This window comes from Talpa occidentalis, unplaced genomic scaffold, assembly GCF_014898055.3.
Source record: "Talpa occidentalis isolate TD23 unplaced genomic scaffold, MPIMG_talOcc4v2.1 talOcc4.9, whole genome shotgun sequence".
In the NCBI taxonomy this organism is placed as follows: domain Eukaryota; kingdom Metazoa; phylum Chordata; class Mammalia; order Eulipotyphla; family Talpidae; genus Talpa; species Talpa occidentalis.
Genome location: NW_023605305.1, coordinates 48388705 through 48407147, shown reverse-complemented (window position 1 = coordinate 48407147; position 18443 = coordinate 48388705). Strand labels below are relative to the sequence as shown.

At 34.6% G+C, this 18443-nt stretch overlaps 1 protein-coding gene across 1 annotated transcript in view; it reads right to left on the bottom strand.

Annotated features, from left to right (window-relative positions):
• PIGK (phosphatidylinositol glycan anchor biosynthesis class K) overlaps positions 1–18443 on the bottom strand; it is an 87373-nt gene that overhangs the window by 11492 nt on the left and 57438 nt on the right. The window contains 1 exon segment of the mRNA XM_037498788.2: positions 14902–14986. Within this exon segment, the coding sequence (XP_037354685.1) occupies positions 14902–14986 (85 nt within the window).

Genomic DNA, 18443 nt, shown 5'->3' with positions numbered 1-18443 from the left:
CAATTTTTTATATCAGTGTATCATTTTCTCTTGGGAAAAAAAATACACAGTATTCAAATACAAATGTATACTAATTTAATAGTTTATATTCATGGTTTTATGACACAAGGAAAAAAATTAAGAATGTATTTTAATCATCTATTTTAAGAATCCATAGTGAGAAGTTAAAACATATTCTTTTTAAAATGTGTGAAGCAATTTAAAATTTTACATAAACAAATCTATTTTTAGTTCTTAACTAAAGAACCCATCATTTCCACAAATAAATAATAAAGATTCATTTATCAACAGTATCTACCTGTGATTGTCAAGAGGCATTATAAGAAGACTTCTGCTTCTATCTATGAAGTATTTAATGCTACAGGTATTATCTGATGCCCACTCTGAACTAGACAATCATATAAAAAGCAAGAGACAATGGTTTTCAGATACTGGACAATTAACAGCTGTTTTCTGATCTTTGAAAGAATGGAAACAAATAAGATGCATCCTTCAGTTGTCTTAAGTATGTTGCCTAAGGCAGTTCCAAACAAAAGACCTAGGAGGGAAAGTCCAATGAGTCTGTAAATCTAGCTAAACTGATGAGACAGATTAGAATTCAGAGTCACGTGGATGGCTAGGATTTGCAGAGTAGACTTCTGGAGAGAGGAGTTACATGGGGATAACACAACTCCAAGAGGGGTCTTCGTAAATCTTTGGTAGGGTTCTAATCTGTGCATGTGTAACAAGAAACTACCTCTAACCAGTAGAGGAAAACAAAACAAAATACCAAATGTAACAAGTCAAACAAATCCCAATACTCACAATATGCAGAGCATCAACTCACAATTTATATTGGGGCTAAATCAGACTAAATCAAAGAGAATGGGCATAGCTCAAAAAAAAAAAAAAATACTGTCTGAAACAACTAAAAAGCAATCTTTTTTTTTTTTTGGGGGGGGCAGGGGAAAGTAAGGGAATAACTTTATTTTTTAATAATAATCTTTTTATTAAGGTAAAAATCAATCCTTAAAAGAATCAAACTGATCCTAAAACAAAATCCAACACTTGCTACATGAAAGACAAAACTCCAAAGCCCAGCAATCACCAACAAAAAGTTTTTAAATTTCATTCAATAAAAAACCCAGGCATGCAAAGGAAAAAAAAAAATGACCCATACTTAGGAGAAAAAAAATCAATCAACTGAAAAAGACTCATAAATGAAAGAAATGATGGATTTAGTAGAAAAGACTCTCAAGACAGTTATTATAAATTGATATAAAGGAAAACATGAACACATAAGAGAAACAGAATATATAAAAAGACCTATGTATGTTTTCTAAAGAGGATAAGGATACATGAAATGAAAAATACACTGGATGGAATTAACAGCAGATTAGATACTACAGAAGAATTATCAGAGAACTATTAAGATAAATAGAAATTACTCAGAGTGAAACACAGAAAGAAAAAAAGCAGGGAAAAGAATCAACAGTCTAAGTGAGCCTTTACTTATATGAAGCAGAAATAACATTTGTTCAATTGGAGTCCCAAATGGTGAGAGAGAAAAATATCTAGAACAAATAATGTCTGAAACTTTTCATATTTCATAAAAACTATAAATTGCCAAATCCACAAAGCTAACACCAAACATAAGAAACAGAGAAAACCACACAAAGAACTACCACAATCAAAATGCTGGAAAGCAATGACAGAGTATCTTAAAAACAGTCAGATAAAGAGATTTGTGTCACAGAGCATAGTTCAGCAAATTACACATGGGCCGACCACATGATTTTATAAAGTTTTACTGGAACACAGCATACTCATTAATTTACATATTGTTGACTGCTGCATTCACACCATACTACATGCTGACTACAGTGTCAGCAGCTATGACAAAAATCATATAACCCACAGGCCTAACATATTTACTATTTGGCTTCTTTAAGGAAAAGTGTACAGATCCCAGTTACAGAGGAACAGAGATAAGAATAATTGAAGATGCACTGTTAGAGCCTTGGAGGCCAGAAGACAATGGCAGGACATCTTCACAGTACTTAAAATAAAAACAACTGTTACCTAGAATTCTAGGGGAAAATATATCAAGTGAAAATATCTTTCAAAGATGGAGGTGAAATAAAACATCTTTCAGTAAAGTAAAAGCTGTGAGGGGAATTTAACAGACTTTCACTATAACAGACCTATGCTACAAGGTAGTATATTAAATACCTGTATCATAAGAGATATGAAGGCACACCTGAAACTTATGTTGTAATGCAATGTTACATCAACAAAAAAATTACTTCAAAATAAATCAAAAGTTTTGAAATTACAGTGTTCCACATAGAAAAAACTAGAACTCAAAATAAAAAAAGGTAATTGGAAAATCCCCCCCCCCAATTTTGAAACTAAACAACACATTTCTAAATAACCCAAACATAAATCACAGGGAAACTAGAAAATGTTTTTAATTAACTAAAAGTGAAAATACATTTCAAAACATGTGGATGTGTACAAAACATGCCTACAAAGGTTTGTATAACTTTAAATACTTGTATTGGAAAATTCCACCTGAAGAATTCAAAAAAAGAACAAATGAAACCCAAAATAAACAGAAAAAAATAAAAAAGGATAACATTAAATGAAAGGGAAGACAAAAAATAAAGAAAATATCAATAACCCAAAACTGGCTTTTCTTTGAAAGTTCAATAAAATTGATACAATTCTGGAAAAAAATGATTGAAAGAAAAGAGAAGGATGAAAGAACATCACTATAAATACATTTAAAATATACTAAAGAGAATATAAGAATAACTTCAGGGTAAGAAATTTGAAAATTTATACCTTGAAAGATACAAACTACATCTTACCCAATTTTAAACCAAAAAGAAAAACACACACACACACACACACTCACACACTTCCAAGTCTACACAAAATTTCCATGTCCCTAAAAGATTTGGAAAGGAGGACAGACTCAGTGTAGAAAGAGAAAGGGATTTCATCAGAGTATAAAACAAATCTGTAGTGATAAGAATCCAAGAGTTAAACAGAAATGGCAGACAATAATGTTGAACATTTTTAAAGTTTTTATCATAAGCCATGAATTTTTTTTTAAGAATTTTAAATGGGTTAACCTTTAAGGTTGCTAATAGTATTACCCTGTTTTACAGATGAGAAGAATTAACAATTGGTACAAAAACTACCACGATTACCCATAATCATGATCATCATTTATGGAGTGCTGACCAAGCCCTTCATATACATTATCTAATTTCATCCTTACAACAGCACCGTGACATAATTATTACTACCATCTTATTTTAAATATGAGAAAACTGATTGACTAACCTGACTAGTTGCAACAAGAAAAACTTTAGTAAGTGGTTTTGCTAGGACTAAAATATTGCTTAGCTTGATTTCGAAGTCAGTTCTCTTTAGCCACTACATTATACTACTAAACTGCAGAATTCCTCTGTGGGACTATGTCCAGACTTCTTGTCCTCTAGGCAACTCCTGTAGCCGCACAAACATTATAGGGCAACTGAAAAAAGCACAAGATCGATGGGCCATAGAGCCCATACTGGAGGGATGAAACTAGGGAAGATAAGTTTGGTATGTCCACAAGAAGGAGCAAAATGGGTATGAGGCACTATGCTGGGAGATGTTACCTCTCCTACCTATCAGGATCTAGTAGCAAACACGGCATATATGAATGTAGGAATGCTAAATCTCCACTTTTCACTGGCTCTAGGTGGCAGGCACAACTACCTGGAATGAAGAAATCTTTGTAAACATATGCAAATTTGATCTTTTAAAGCAAGAAATTCTTCCAATCATATGCTCTAATTTATATTTTTTTATTGCTACATATAAATGGCTACCTTAAAAAAAACTAGGATTCACTTTTGTGTAATCCATATAAGTAAGAATATTTAACTACATGTTAACAGATAAAAAGATACTGTCTCATCACTTTCTTCATTTTTTTTTTAAAGATTTATTTTATTTTATAAGAGCTGGGGCACAGGTCAGAGGTGTTGGGGGTGAGAGGAGTCACCAGAGACAACAGAACAGGCAGACTGACTGAAATACACTGCTGAGGGGAGCAGCGGGCGAGACAGGAGAGGTCTGCTGTGCCATGTGGGCAGCTCCCTGGCCGGCCGGGGGGATCAAACTTGGGGAACAAACTCATGCTCCAGAAGCTGCGGATAGCTTCACAGGTTGCGTCTTAATCTCTTGCACCACCAGGGAGGTCCACTTTCTTCATCTTATTCTGTATATATAAATTTCCTACACAGGAAAATTGTAAGTAACATAGGTTTTCCTAAGGTTGACAGATGCTTTCAAAATTCAGATATGCTGTTTTATTTTAAAACTAGAAGAATCCCTTTGTACTCTGTTTTATCTTACCTTTTTTCTAGATTTTTTTATCTACAATAAATTCAACAAATATGTCCTAAATGCCTACTGTACACAAGTCATTTGGACTAAGGGGCTTGTCATATGGTTATTCCTTCTTGTGAAAGTACTAATGTACATATATTAACATAGTTTCCTTCATATTTATATTTGTAGGTCATGAAAAAGTTCATTTTAATAAAATATACATAAATCCTTACTTCTTAAATAAAATTAAGGTATACAGAATAGTTTATAAATCAGTCATCTTCATAAATTTTGATGCTGAGAAATTATTTCAAGGTTTAAGGGCAGGGGTCTTTTATTCCTTTCTCTGCAAAAACCAGATAACAAATATTTAGGTTTTGTGGGCCATCCATGCAATCTCTGTCCCAGCATGCAACTCCACCTCTTCAACTTGCCTCATGGTACAGAAATAGCATAGACAAAATTTACAAGACCAGGCTGCCTATGTTCTAATAAAACTTTACAAAAACAGGTGGCAAGATGAATTTGACATGTGGGCCTTGGTGTGCCAACCCATGGTCCAACAGATCTGCTGTTGAAGATCTGCTGTTTAGAATACGATGCCACAAAATATATCTATTTGGCATAAAGATTACTTTGAATTGAAGGCATATGAGAAACAGTGGGTGGAAGGAGGGCTCTCTGACCTCCATCTTCTTACCTAAAAGCAGATCATAAAATTCCCCAAGAGAAAGTCACCCTCCTTATGGCAGGGGAAGAAAATCCCTATCACAGGAGAATGGAAGTCAACACTGAAATGAATCTGTACAAAACTATTAAAATAACCCTTCTCTCCTTGTATTTCCTAGCCTCTTCCCCACATTTTGCTGCCCCTGGCACTAGCCCTTTGTTTCCTCAGTTGTCCATATATTTATGATTTCATTATTAAAGAATGTAAGCTCTCAGTCCTAACTACTTCTTTGGGTTCATTTTCCTTATGCAGAGTCCCATGTGCATATGAAAATATTAAATAAAATCTGGACACTTTCCTATGCTAATTTGCCTTATGTCAGTTTAGCTCTCTCAGGTCCAGTCACAGAATCTAAGAAAATAGAACAAAGATGTTCCCTCCCTAGCTGAAAAATGATTTTCTTTTAGTCTGTGGTTTTGTATTATTTATATTGGCAAGTAATTATAAGAATAAAGAATATTCTCGAAAGAGGATAAAACAGTGTTTGAAATCTCTGATACCTTCATAACACATATCAGTTTACTGAAGATGATACAACCTACAGTAAAGAAACAATTCTTATTTAAGCAATTCACTAACTTACTATATTGTAAAGCTCTTTTAATAGCCTATTAACTATTAATAATCTGCAGAACTAGTACTTTAGGAATAAACTAGAAGAAAAATCAGAGTTAAGTAAATAAAAACCCTATGGCTATAAGCAGCAATATGAATTTAAGCTATATAGTAGAAATACATGTGTGTATATATATAAATGTATAGATATTATGTGTGTATAAATATATGTGTATAAATATATGTGTGTACATATAAATATATATTTGAATATATACACGAAATTGGGATTTTTGTGCAGATTTTTTTTTTAGCTTGTTTTCCATTTGCATCTTTCACAAAAAGAATGAAATAGGTGTACACACTAAAAATGGCTGGCTATCTATGTATGCCAACTAATTGTATTCTTGTTAAGAAGCAACATTTGTCCAATGTTAAGAATGTGTCAGTTGTTCTATATACATTATTTAGTAGCTAGACTGAAAGAAATAAGTAAGTTGCCCAAGGTAACAAAACTATTAATTGGTTTGAAACAAGTCCTGACTCATTCCAAAGGCTTTCCACTATGTCTTTAAGACAGAATCTTGGAAAATTAAGGAGAAAAGTAACAACCTTTTACATACCTAGAAATGGCTGGTAGATGGAACCAGAAAGATTTGTTTTATGTAGCCTTTAGTTTTAGAACTAAAATGAGGTGTGGAAAATACAGAGATTGTTTTCAATTAAATATAAGAAAACGTTCTAACAAGCAGATTAAAAGAGAACAGGTTGCCTTTCCCACCATTTAGAGTTGTTTTAATTTGTCCTTTACTGGACAACCTTTTGATGCCACCTAAGAGAGACAAGGATTCGATGGGCTGAAAAAGGTCTAGAAGATCTTCTAACATTGAGATAATACCATTCTGTGAAGGCAGTGAGAAATCAATATGCTCTCAATTATTTTATGATTTTACACCCTGTTATGATAAAAGGTCAACTACTTAATTATCACAACTTACTGCACTTGAAAATCAAAAAAAGTACATTTAAATTACATTTTATGTTGTACCAAAAAACCTCCTTTACCCCACTAATACATCAATAATGAAAAACACTGGGGCCTCCCTAGTGACGCAGGGGTTAAAGACACAGCACTATCAGCTATGGCCAGCCACTGCAACATAAGCTCCATCCCCGGCCAGGGAAATAACACACATGGCACAGCATACCTCTCCTGTCTCACCCACTGCTCCCCTCAGCAGTGTATTTTAGTAAATCTACCCCTTCTGTTCCCCACTCTGTCTCTAGTGAATCCTCCCACCCCCACACCTCTGGCCTACACCCCAGTTCTTGTATGTACAAATGCTTAAAAAAAATAATGAGGGCCTCCCCGGTGGCTCAGCGGTTGAGCGCTGGGTTGTGAAGCTGCACGCAACCTCTGCAGCGCGGATTCAATCCCCGGCCACTGGGCGAGGGTCCCACATAGCATGCAGACCTCTCCTGCCGCCCGCTGCTCCTCTCAGCAGTGTACTTCATCGTTCTGCCTGTTCTGTTCCCCGCTCTGGCTCTGGTGAATTCCCTCACCCTCCTGTGCTTCTGACTGTACCCAGTGCTTGTATAAATAAATAAATAAATAAATAAATAAATAAATAAATAAATAAATAAATAAATTTTTTTTTTTTTTTTAAAAAGTGATTATTCTTAAAAGAAAAAAGAAAATGAAACACACTATATCTCCAGTTGTAAAACTATTTCTAAGTGGGTAAAGAGTTAAGAAAAAATTTTAAATCACAATAATAAGTTTTTGTAACTTTCCTCCTTAAGAAAAAGTTGAATTCTAACTCCTTATTTTAGGTAGAATATTTACAACTTATATAATGCAGATCTCCCAAGAGAACGATCACAATTCTTTTAAGTATTAAGAGTCTAAAAACTGGCATCTTTTTCTTCTGAGATACTCTGAAAAAACAAATCAAGAAGCCCCTTCTGTGTTTAAATGAAATCATTCATTGGCGCAACAAGCTAATTTCAGTCAAATTAATTTTTTTTGGAATACCATTTGCTGACACCTAAAAAGATTATAAACAAATTTTCTTTTCAAATAAATTATCTAAAGTTTGACAAAGCATTTTTAACAAAAGTAGTCACTTTTAGTCATGGTAGTCTTTATTAAATGTTTAGCATATTTGTAAAATAAAAACAAATCTTAAAATTTGTTTTCATACACTACTTGTAATGACCTTTCTCAGGGATAAAGGTCTTCTATATGGTTTAAAATCAGAAACATTCCTTTTCTCCTTCTATACTAGTTGAGGATAGCAGGCTAATAATTATAAGCCACTATAATTACTATTTAAAATTTTGGCAGAAATAACAACTGAGATGTACTAAAAGAAGGAAAATAAGTTTAAAAAGTCTTAAAAACTGTTAAAATATTAAAACCATTTTATAAGAAATAAAAATTTTAGGTATAATAAATAGAACTATATAGAAGAAAAGTATTTTATTACTGTCTAACATATACATTTATATCATATATACATATACCTTACATATACATATATAAAATATAAAATATATATACACATTATTATATCTCTCTCTAGCATTGCTAGAAATTAAAAAACTACCCAAGAGCAAACATGCTTTTTCTACAAGATTGTCTATTTGTTCTTTAATGAAGAAATTTCTTAATTAAAACTAGGTTACATGGAAATTATTGTGTTTTTCCAAAATATTTGTAACATTGGTGATGTAACTGGTAAGTTAAATACCTTGATTAGGTGCCAATAACTACATCTGAATATAGATCAAAATAAAAGTAACTTTTGAAGGAAATTTGAACTTATGCAAAAATTATCAGTAATTATAACTGAAATATAATACACAAATTATCCACAAAAATGATTTGCACAATGAAATGATAACTAATCCTGAATGTTAAAAATTTGTAATGAAAGATATTGATCCTTTGATATAAAACATGACTTTTCTGACAAGCGTGTATCAGTTTTAAAATGAATGATAACTCTTATCAGGAAGCACATTAAAGCGATTTCAGGTCCATTTAGATGACAGATTAAGTAACTCGCAGTTAAACTATTTCAATTTGTTGCTAGTCCCTATCTTACTGCTGTCAAATATATAGCACGCAGCTGAAGATTACTATGTTTTAATGTGTCTATATGCAAATAGATAGTTCCCAAATTTATATGAGAAAAGATTTTCTTGTTTTCATTTTCTATTTTTTCCCATTGTATTTCTAGTAATGCTTTTGGTAGGTTCCTGGATTTAAGTGTATTAGGACAGTCATAACAATAACAGCTAATTGACAAAAGCTAAAATGTATTTCCCCTTCTTATTTACTTTAACTAGTATGCTAACTTATTATGCTGTAAATTAAAACCTTCCTACTGTAAACACAGGATGTGAGCATGAGTGATCTGGTTCTATTTTCTTCACTGTGTAAATGGTCTTTTTCTCCCTTGTACAGGTTCTCCACCTTAAATATAGGTACAAATATGAGGCTAGGGAACTAACCAAGGATCACACCACCTTTCATTTCCTTGAGCTAGAAAAGGGCACATCTCCTCACTTGCTTCAACTCCCAGAAAACCAACATTAATTCAGTACCAACAATGTTCTACCAAAGCACACTTGTGGCCTTAACATTGTTGTCTACACTTCATCTTTAAGTTACAAAACTCAAGACTGCATCAGAAGCTATGTGATCCAATTTGATACAACGAAATACGGAAAATAAAACATTCTCAAAATTTGTCCATTTACAAAACGACAATAAAATTTTTAAATTAATTTATGTTTTTTATTGTAATTTTGGGGTTACATTTTTACTCCTCCATACATGTATATATTCCACTCATCCTTCACCAAACCATGCCTTATTCCTTTCCCTCCCCATTTTCTCCTCCAAACTCCCAACAACCTCCCACCCCATTCCCTCCGGTAACCAGTAAATTTTTCACTAAGTCCAAGATTTGTTTTTTGCCAGAATATATTTTTTTGTTACTTATATTCCACAGATAAGTGAAATCTGTCAGCCCACTGACAGCCGGGTTTATGTGGCTGATGTGGCTAGGTAGGCTGGTACCCCCTTCTTCCCTAACCCTTCCATGTGAGTCCCTCCAGAAGCTGTGTCAGAAGAGGATGGCCTTCTCCAAAATAGAGATGGGCCGCTCTTGGGTCAAGGGTATACAAGTAGCTGTGCTCCCCTGCTAGAACCTCAACAAAACAAGTTATCAAAATTACAATAAATTTTTAAAGGATCGAAATTCAGCTTGGAGCCATCATTTTAATTCAATTATGGTATCTCTTAATCAAATGAAAAACCATTATGAAATATACCTTAGGCAATACTATTTACTATTTATACAAAATACAATTTATACAAAATATTTTTAAAGAGAGAAAAAATCTTGTATTTTCTATGAAGAGTCTCCAAATAATTTTCTGAAAGTCTTTTGTCTTAGTAACTAAGATGATAAAGCTATAATGCAAAGAGAGTACAGTTAATTACTACCAAGATCTTAATATTCAAGGCAATACAAAGGGTCAAATGTCTAATATTCATTAGGGATGTCTGCATTCTAAATGTGATGAACTCTAAATTACTTTGACTTGTGAAAGAAATGTGTGTTTGTCTGGTTGTTTTTAATTACTGATAGTTTATTTTAGTTGTGTGTAGCTAATTCTCAAGCATTTACAGTCCACTTGTGCAGTATAAATGATTATCAGGGCTCTTTAACACTCATTTTTCTTACAACTTTGGACAAACCACTATCTATTTGGCTCCCCTCAGTAGTGGGAAACAGGAAAAAGGCAACCATAGAATGAATTATAGTCCAAATGTGTTTATTACCACTAGCTTTAAGGAAAACAGAAAATGTGTTTTGAAAACCATACTGTAAGTGGTGGTTAGAATATCAGGATAGCTCACAAAAGTCAACTAAAACCTTAAGGTTGCTGAACTAAATATGGATCCTCAGCGAGGGGACCACAGAATATTTTTCTCTTCAGTTGAGTCAACTAGATAAGATTTTACATAAGCAACGCTAAATTTTAGCAGCCTTTCTTATTAGTTTTTTTAATTATATATATTCTTTTTTTAAGATTTATTTATTTATTTATACAAGCACTAGGTACAGTCAGAAGCGCAGGAGGCTGAGAGAATTCACCAGAGCCAAAGCGGGGAGCAGAGCAGGCAGAAGGGCCAAAGTACACTGCTGAGGGAGCAGCGGGCAACAGGAGAGGTCTGTGAGCCATGTGGGCATCTCTTCAGATCTTTATCTCAACTCAAACCCTTATCAAGAAGCCAAGGGCAACTGGATTGGAAAAGAAAATCAGGAATACAAGTGCATAAAGGATACACTCTCTTTAGACCAATTTCTAAATATGTGAATATTCATCTGCTGAATGTTGAACTAATTCTGTTGTCCTTTAGTTCTTCTAAAATATGGTTTCAATTAACCAGAATATGTACTACACTTATTTATACTCATTCATCCAATTTTCTGGGGACAAGATTCTTTTATAGAATATAGAGAACTTCATAATGCTCACCAGAAAGAAGTATAACATAGTAGGGGCCTCCCCAGTGATGCAGCTGGTTGAATACAGTGCTATGAAGCTGTCCACAGCCTCTGTAGCGTGGGTTTGATTCCCGGCCAGCCAGGGAGAGACTCACACGAGGCAGACCTGTCCTGCCTCGCCTGCTGCTCCCCTCACAGTGTTTTCAGTCCGTCTGCCTGTTCTGCTCCCCTCTCTGTCTCTGGTGAATCCTCTCACCCTCCCGTGCCTCTGGCCTGTACCCCAGCTCTTGTATAAATAAAAATAAATCTTTAAAAACAAAAAAGAAGTATAGCATAGTAGTTAAGAGGACGGACTTTGGAGTTAAACAGACCTACACTCAAATTCTCCCATTACCACTTAATATGGAAGACCTTAGCAAATTACTTAAACCATTCTGAACCTCAGTTTAGCCATGCATAAAATGTGAATGATTATAACTTTCACAATGGTACTAATTATTTTCTGACGGTGATGATTTATCTGTGAGATATGATGTTTTCCACTTGTTCGCAGTTGTACAACAAATACAGAAATGTGAGAGACTTTCAAAGAACAAATTTACAAAGTTAAAAAACAATTATGAATATTTTGAGTGAGAGAAGAAGTGGAGACAGTGGGAGAGGAGGAAGGAAGGAGAAGGAAGGTAAAAAGGTAAAGGAAAGGTGAGGGAAAGAGAGAAAGATAGGAAAAGAGAAAAAGACCCCTAGAGTCTGAACCAAAATTACTGAGGATATCGTGGCATTAAGATATAAAACAGGGCCTCCCCTGGTGGTGCAGTGGTTGAGCGCTGGGCTGAGAAGCTGCCCGCAGCCCTTGCAACGCTGGTTTGATCCCCGGGCCGCCGGCGAGGGTCCCACATGGTGGGACAGACCTCTCCTGCAGCGCCCACTGCTCCCCTCAGCAGTGTATTTCGTCAGTCTGCCTGTTCTGTTCACCACTCTGGCTCTGGTGAATTCTCTCACCCTCCCGCACTTCTGACTGTACCCAGTGCTTGTATAAACAAACAAATAAATCTTTAAAAAAAAAGATATAAGGGGGGGGTGAAGGGATATAAAGCAAAAGAGGAGGTGCCAAGATGGCAGCAAATAAAGAGAAGTTATCATTTTTATTTATCTTATATCTAGCTATTCTCACCAGACATTTTTTAATTCCACTGTTTATCACTTGATTTTCTTGGGTTTCCTAGATGAGTGGTCATATGAGCTAGGACCCGAAGATGACAAACAATTTTGAAGTATAAAACGGCAATACTGAAATCTTGTATAGTTCCTGATTGTAAAAAGCAGTTTTAGCAACATATATTAAGTGAATTACTCAAATGACTGAGAACCCAGTCCACCCTTTTCTTTTTTCTCAAGTTGCTCCTCATGTTACAAGCCCTGTCCCTATTCCTTCTCTCCTGCAGCTTTTATACCGTGCGACTATCAAGAGGCCCTGACTTCTGATGTCTGGGTAATGAGGAAGAAGTGTTCCTGGTTCTCAGTATACCTACTACTAAAAATGTGTATCCAGCCATTCGTATATATGATGAAAAGGCACCAGGTTAAGATGCTAAAAAGAATATCCAGAAATGAAAAAGGTCTAGAAAGACAATCAAATATGACACATTCTCTAAAATATGAAGCAGTAAAACATGATGTAAGATTAGTGGGGAAAAGTTACAGATAGGAAAAACAAAGTTATGGGTAGGGGTTAGTTTTATAATACAATAATGCTATAATTTAGATGCAGTACAGATAGAAGGCTTTTGTTGAATTGACTGAATCTATTATCTTATATATTACCATTATCTTAGTGAAAAATATTGTTTTCAAATGTCCACTTATAAATGAACTTCTAGCAACACAATTTATATGTTTATCTTAAAGACCATTTGTTCGGATGATGGTAATGGTGCCAAGGTTATAATATTGTCAGTAAAGGAAAGTAAGAACAGGAACAGATGAAGAATCTGGTTTAACAATGGCCTCTTCATGACTACCCCTTGAGAATAGAATTAATTTTATTCAATAAAAAATAGAAAATGAATCCCTAACATGCAAACTCTTTTAAATTTTTTTATCAAATATTTTTCTTAGAGTGCTGTTAATTTTTGGACAATATATAATTTCTCCCCTCAGGAGTGATGAGTTCTCTCATCACCAAAGCATCCACAGTTCATTACCATAGTTCCTGGTGCTCTTCCCTACCCTGTTTTCATCCTGTGAAAATTTCTTAAAAACCAAAATTTGTTAAACTAAGCACTACAGAATTTTAATTATAATGCTTATAATAAACTTCCTATACTGCCAAAAATAGCATGAAATTTTTCACCAGGGTCAAAAATAATTTATCTTTGAATTCACACAGTGTATAATAACAAATGCAGTTGTTATATAAACCATAGCCTATTGGTTCCTTCATGCTATAAACACATGACTGACATTTCATCTGGTCAACCATCTTAAAGGTTAATTCTTGCTTCTTGTTTCAGATTTTACTCTAGGTGAACTATTCTGGGCAGATTCTATTTACCTATTCTAAACAAACCACAAACTGTTTCATTGCTCACTCTTACTGTTAAGAACATATTGACTTGCTGCCTGCTCTGCTGTTTAATTCATTTATGCTGAGAGTCAGGCATGAAGACAGAATTTTAAATGTGACATTTGCAGGCTGTTAGGTCATTTAAGCTCTGACAACACCAGGGAATTCCTGACATATAAACTGGACCTGATTACCAAGCACAGACAAGCTTCCCAAAGGAGTAAATTTCTGACCATTTTTTGGTAATTTCTCAGAGAATTTTAATACTAAATTTCAATGTCAATGGAAAGGTCTAGAAAGTCAATATTTTAAAGTAAAAGCCTGTGTCTTTTAATAAGCTCAAACTGACACCTTTAATCATATCAGCTTAATAAAAATTATTTTGATTGACAAAAGACAATGTAGAAAGACTCAATAATAGTTAGGATTCATTAAAATTCTAAGAAATTCTGACATTTAAGGACTTTTAATGTTTCCTATAACCTATGGATTAAGAAAAACCTGGTAGGTCTAAAAGCCATAACTTCTATCAACAGACTATTTAAAATCCTTAGAATCTGGCCCAACAGATTTAATATGCTATCAATATAACAGTACAAAATATAAGTTTAAATACTTACCACACTGCCTTCTTTTAGGTTATAGTTATGTAGAAGAGATGATAGAGTTATTACAATTGGAAATGAAAAAATTGCCCACATGACATTTAGAATTATACTTTATAAGAGTCGATAATGGAGTGGGATAGAAGGAGTAGGGAAAGACTGTTTTCTCATTTTAGCTACTCCAAAAAATTACACAAGGTGATATTTTTCAGCTTTTTTTCTTGTCACTAACAAGTACTATGTATAATGGTTCGAATGAAAGTTTTCTGAAATTAAGTCTTGTTGTTAAGTAATACAGAAAAGAAAATTCTGATTTTACCCTGTATTTTATATAAGTAAGAATTCTACTGTTACACAGCAAGTAGCCTTTTAATATTGTGCTTTGAATGAGACTTCCAGCTGTAATAGGTGGAGTCTAAATAGGGATAGACGGCCTGGAATGCCTTTCAGCTATAGCACATTGATTCTGAAAAAGCTAACAAAAGCAATTACTTTTCAGAGATTAAAAATCTTGTTTCTTTCAAAAGAATTAAATGGAAAGCAAACCTGGTGTATTATCTGAGCTACAGGAAGTTGTTCAGCATATTTCAGAGGTTCCATTAGTTCCTCATCCATCCGGTCTTCTTTATATCTGGAAATAGAAATTAAAAAATACAAAGTTAAGTTAAAGACTATTTTTAAATATGGTAAATATTTAAATAAGCCAAATATGAAATATGTTAAAATGTATGTTTAAGTTTTTAAATAATCTATGAAATAACAATCTATGAAAAGTCACCTAATAATTTTTAACATAACTATATTCAGATTGAATTGAATTAGTATGAAATAGGATTAGTTAACATAATCTAATATTCCCAGGGCCTCCCTGGTGGCACAAGGGGTTATGTCTCAGCACTATGAAGCTATCGGCAGCTACTGCAGCACTGAGTTCGCTCCTTGGCCACGCAGCTGACCCACATGGCAGAGCAGACCTCTCCTGTCTCGACCCCTCAGCAGTGTTTCAGTCAATCTGCCTATTCTATTTCCCACTCTGTTCCTGGTGAGTCCTCTCACCCCCCACACCTCTGGCCTGTACCCTAGTTCTTGTATGGATGAATAAATAAATCTTTAATAAAAAATATTCTAATATTCCCAGATACTGTCTTTTACTGTAAGACTTAAAAATGTTTTAAAACAACCAGTTATTAGGGTGCACTTTTTATCAAAGCATTTAGTGGTCTTCAAAACCTAGTTCCAGCTACATTCAAGCCTCATCTCCAGCAACTCCTCTATGTACCAATCTGTTATTTCAGCATATCCAACTACTGTTCTCCCACCAATGGGCTTTGTAGCGTCACGATTTTCTGATTTTCTCCATTCTGCTTCCTGTTTGGACCGACTACCAATTTCTTCTGTATTTTTCTTGCAAATATAATCATTTATTTAGACACATCTATGCATATCTTTCGCCTCTTTGAAGACAAAAAGTACATCTTATTTCTTCTTTGGATAGTCAATGTTTACCATAAAATATTAAACTCAATAAATGTTTGCTGAGTGAATATATAAATAAAATGAAGACAACAATAACTCTCTGAGTGGTTATTTTATGAAGAAAAAAAGTTTAATATTTACAAAATGATGCAGAGTTTATATAATACATACCAAATACATTATAGTATAAATTATAGAGTGCAGATTAGGAATATAATATTCAATTTTCCCAAATGAAGAGAAATAGAAAAAAGTTTTTAAAAAATTGACCCTTTTCGGGCCTCCCTGGTGGCGCAGCGGTTGAGCGCTGGGTTGCGAAGCTGCCAGCAGCCTCTGCAGCGCTGGTTCAATCCCCGGCTGCTCCCCGGCCACTGGAGGAGGGTCCCGCATGGCGCGCAGACCTCTCCTGCCGCCCACTGCTCCCCTCAGCAGTGTACTTTGGTCCTTCTGCCTGCTCTGCTCCCCGCTCTGGCTCTGGTGAATTCTCTCACCCTCCCACGCTTCTGACTGTACCCAGTGCTTGTATAAATAAATAAACAAATAATCTTTAAAAAAAAAATTTGACCCTTTTCAAAATAACAAATACACATTAGATTTCAAAAGACAAAGTTGTTCTAAGAACAATGAGCAAGTAATCATTGAGTTCATTATAGGTGTCAGAGTTTTCACTTATCCAGTACTTCACAATAAAGTAAAATGTTTACTCATTTTTAATTTCTTTAAAATGTCCATCACTTCCTTTCCTTGTGTTTCTAGAAGGATAATGTAAAGCTGATTTTTTTTCCATTTTATTTTCATTTTTAATTTAATTAAAAATGTTATTTTCTGGCTTGGAGGCTTACGCATTCCGCCCCCACCCCTTTTATTTTAAGGTGTAGTAGCAGGATGTAAAATATACCTAAAAATCAGTTATACATCAATTTGTCTTGGTATGCAGAGTCCTTTCAATATGGAAATTAGAGCCTCCTTTTATTCCACAAAAGTTGTTTCATAATAATTTAAAATATTATTTCTGTTCATTTTCCATTTGTTTTTCTAGTTCAAGGTCTTGAACTAAATATATTGAATCTTCTCTACCACTTTCTCTCTGATCTTTTTATCTCTCTTATTTCAGTTTCATTTTCCTGACTCCTTTTCATTTCTATTCCTTGTGTCTCTTACTGAACTTTTAGTAATATCTATCTTCCTCAGGTACCTTGTAATTTAGTTTTCATTTCTGAAATGATTTTGTCTTTTTTTGTCAATTTCTTTCCCAACTTAGTCAGCTCCTGTTTCCTAATCTTCCTTTTGTTGGTCCATTTCAATCGTGAGTTTTTGAGTGTCTGACTCGTGCTGTCTTTTCATAATGCAATTGCTTGTTTAATATAGGTTATTCATATCAGTGTAGTGTTTCACTTTTCTTCTGCTCTGTGGTTTGTCTTTTCTATTTTCCTTCTATTCGCTCTCTGATTTAGATACAGATATAAATGTACATGTAGATACAGATATATGCTTAACTTATATTTTTTTAAGATTTATTTATTTATACAAGAACCAGGGTACAGGCCAGATGTGCAGGAGGGTGAGAGGATTCACCAGAGACAGAGTTGGGAACAGAACAGGCAGACTGACAAAATACACTGCTGAGGTGCTGCGAGCCAGCCGCAGCAGTCTGGGTGTCAGGGGTTCCTGAAGGATGGGAAGGCGTCGGCGCAATTGTAGAGAAAATAAGGGAAGGGGAAGGGGAAGGGGAATGAGGAGACCAGACAATTGATCAGGGTGCTGACATCATCCTACTGAGGGTCTCAGCAGTCCTTTATTTATACTAAGCAAATCGTGAGTACACAAGCATAAGGTAGGAAGGTAATAATCATCACATGTTCTTTTTCAGGAGCAGCCAAGGGTCTGTTTGCCTTCCGGCAGAGGTGTAACATTTATTATTCTTTGTCTTAAAGAAGGCACAGTTGCTAAACAAATGTTTTCAAAGTAGTTATTTACAAGCCAACAGTTATTGTATTACTAGCAAAAAAAGCCTGTGTATCTGCAACTAACATTTCTAAGTTTGCCATGGTGAACAATTAACTAAGGGCTGAGGGAAACAAAGGGCAGGAAGTTACCTGGGGGAAGGGAGACAAAGAGATTATTTCTAACCTATAAAGTTTAGACTAACTTATAACTAATTGATTAAAGTAAAAAACAGAAGGCTTTTAAATAGAAATCATCATCTATAGTATATTGTTTTAATATTGATTTGATATTAAGGAACCAAGGGCCTAGAGGGCATTAATGCCAGGCAAGCCTCACTGACTCTTCCCTAGCCCCCAACTCTCAATTAAGGGAAGAAGTCGTCTCCTAATCTAAACAAAGAGTTTTCTACCTATCACTCCTCTACTATCTAGTCAGCCTAGTTCCATATTTAACTTTAAGATCAAGGGGCAATTTTCTCTTCCATAAGGTTGCTGGATGTTGTTTTAAGGAACTACAAATATTTCATCAGGGGTAGGGGCGGAGATGGTTATAGCCTTTGATCCTCAAAAATGGTCAATATGTAACATATCAGTAGTTGTAACATTGACCATTTCCGAGTGCGTTATTTGTGCTGCCGTGATTACTAGCTCAACCATTCACAAATT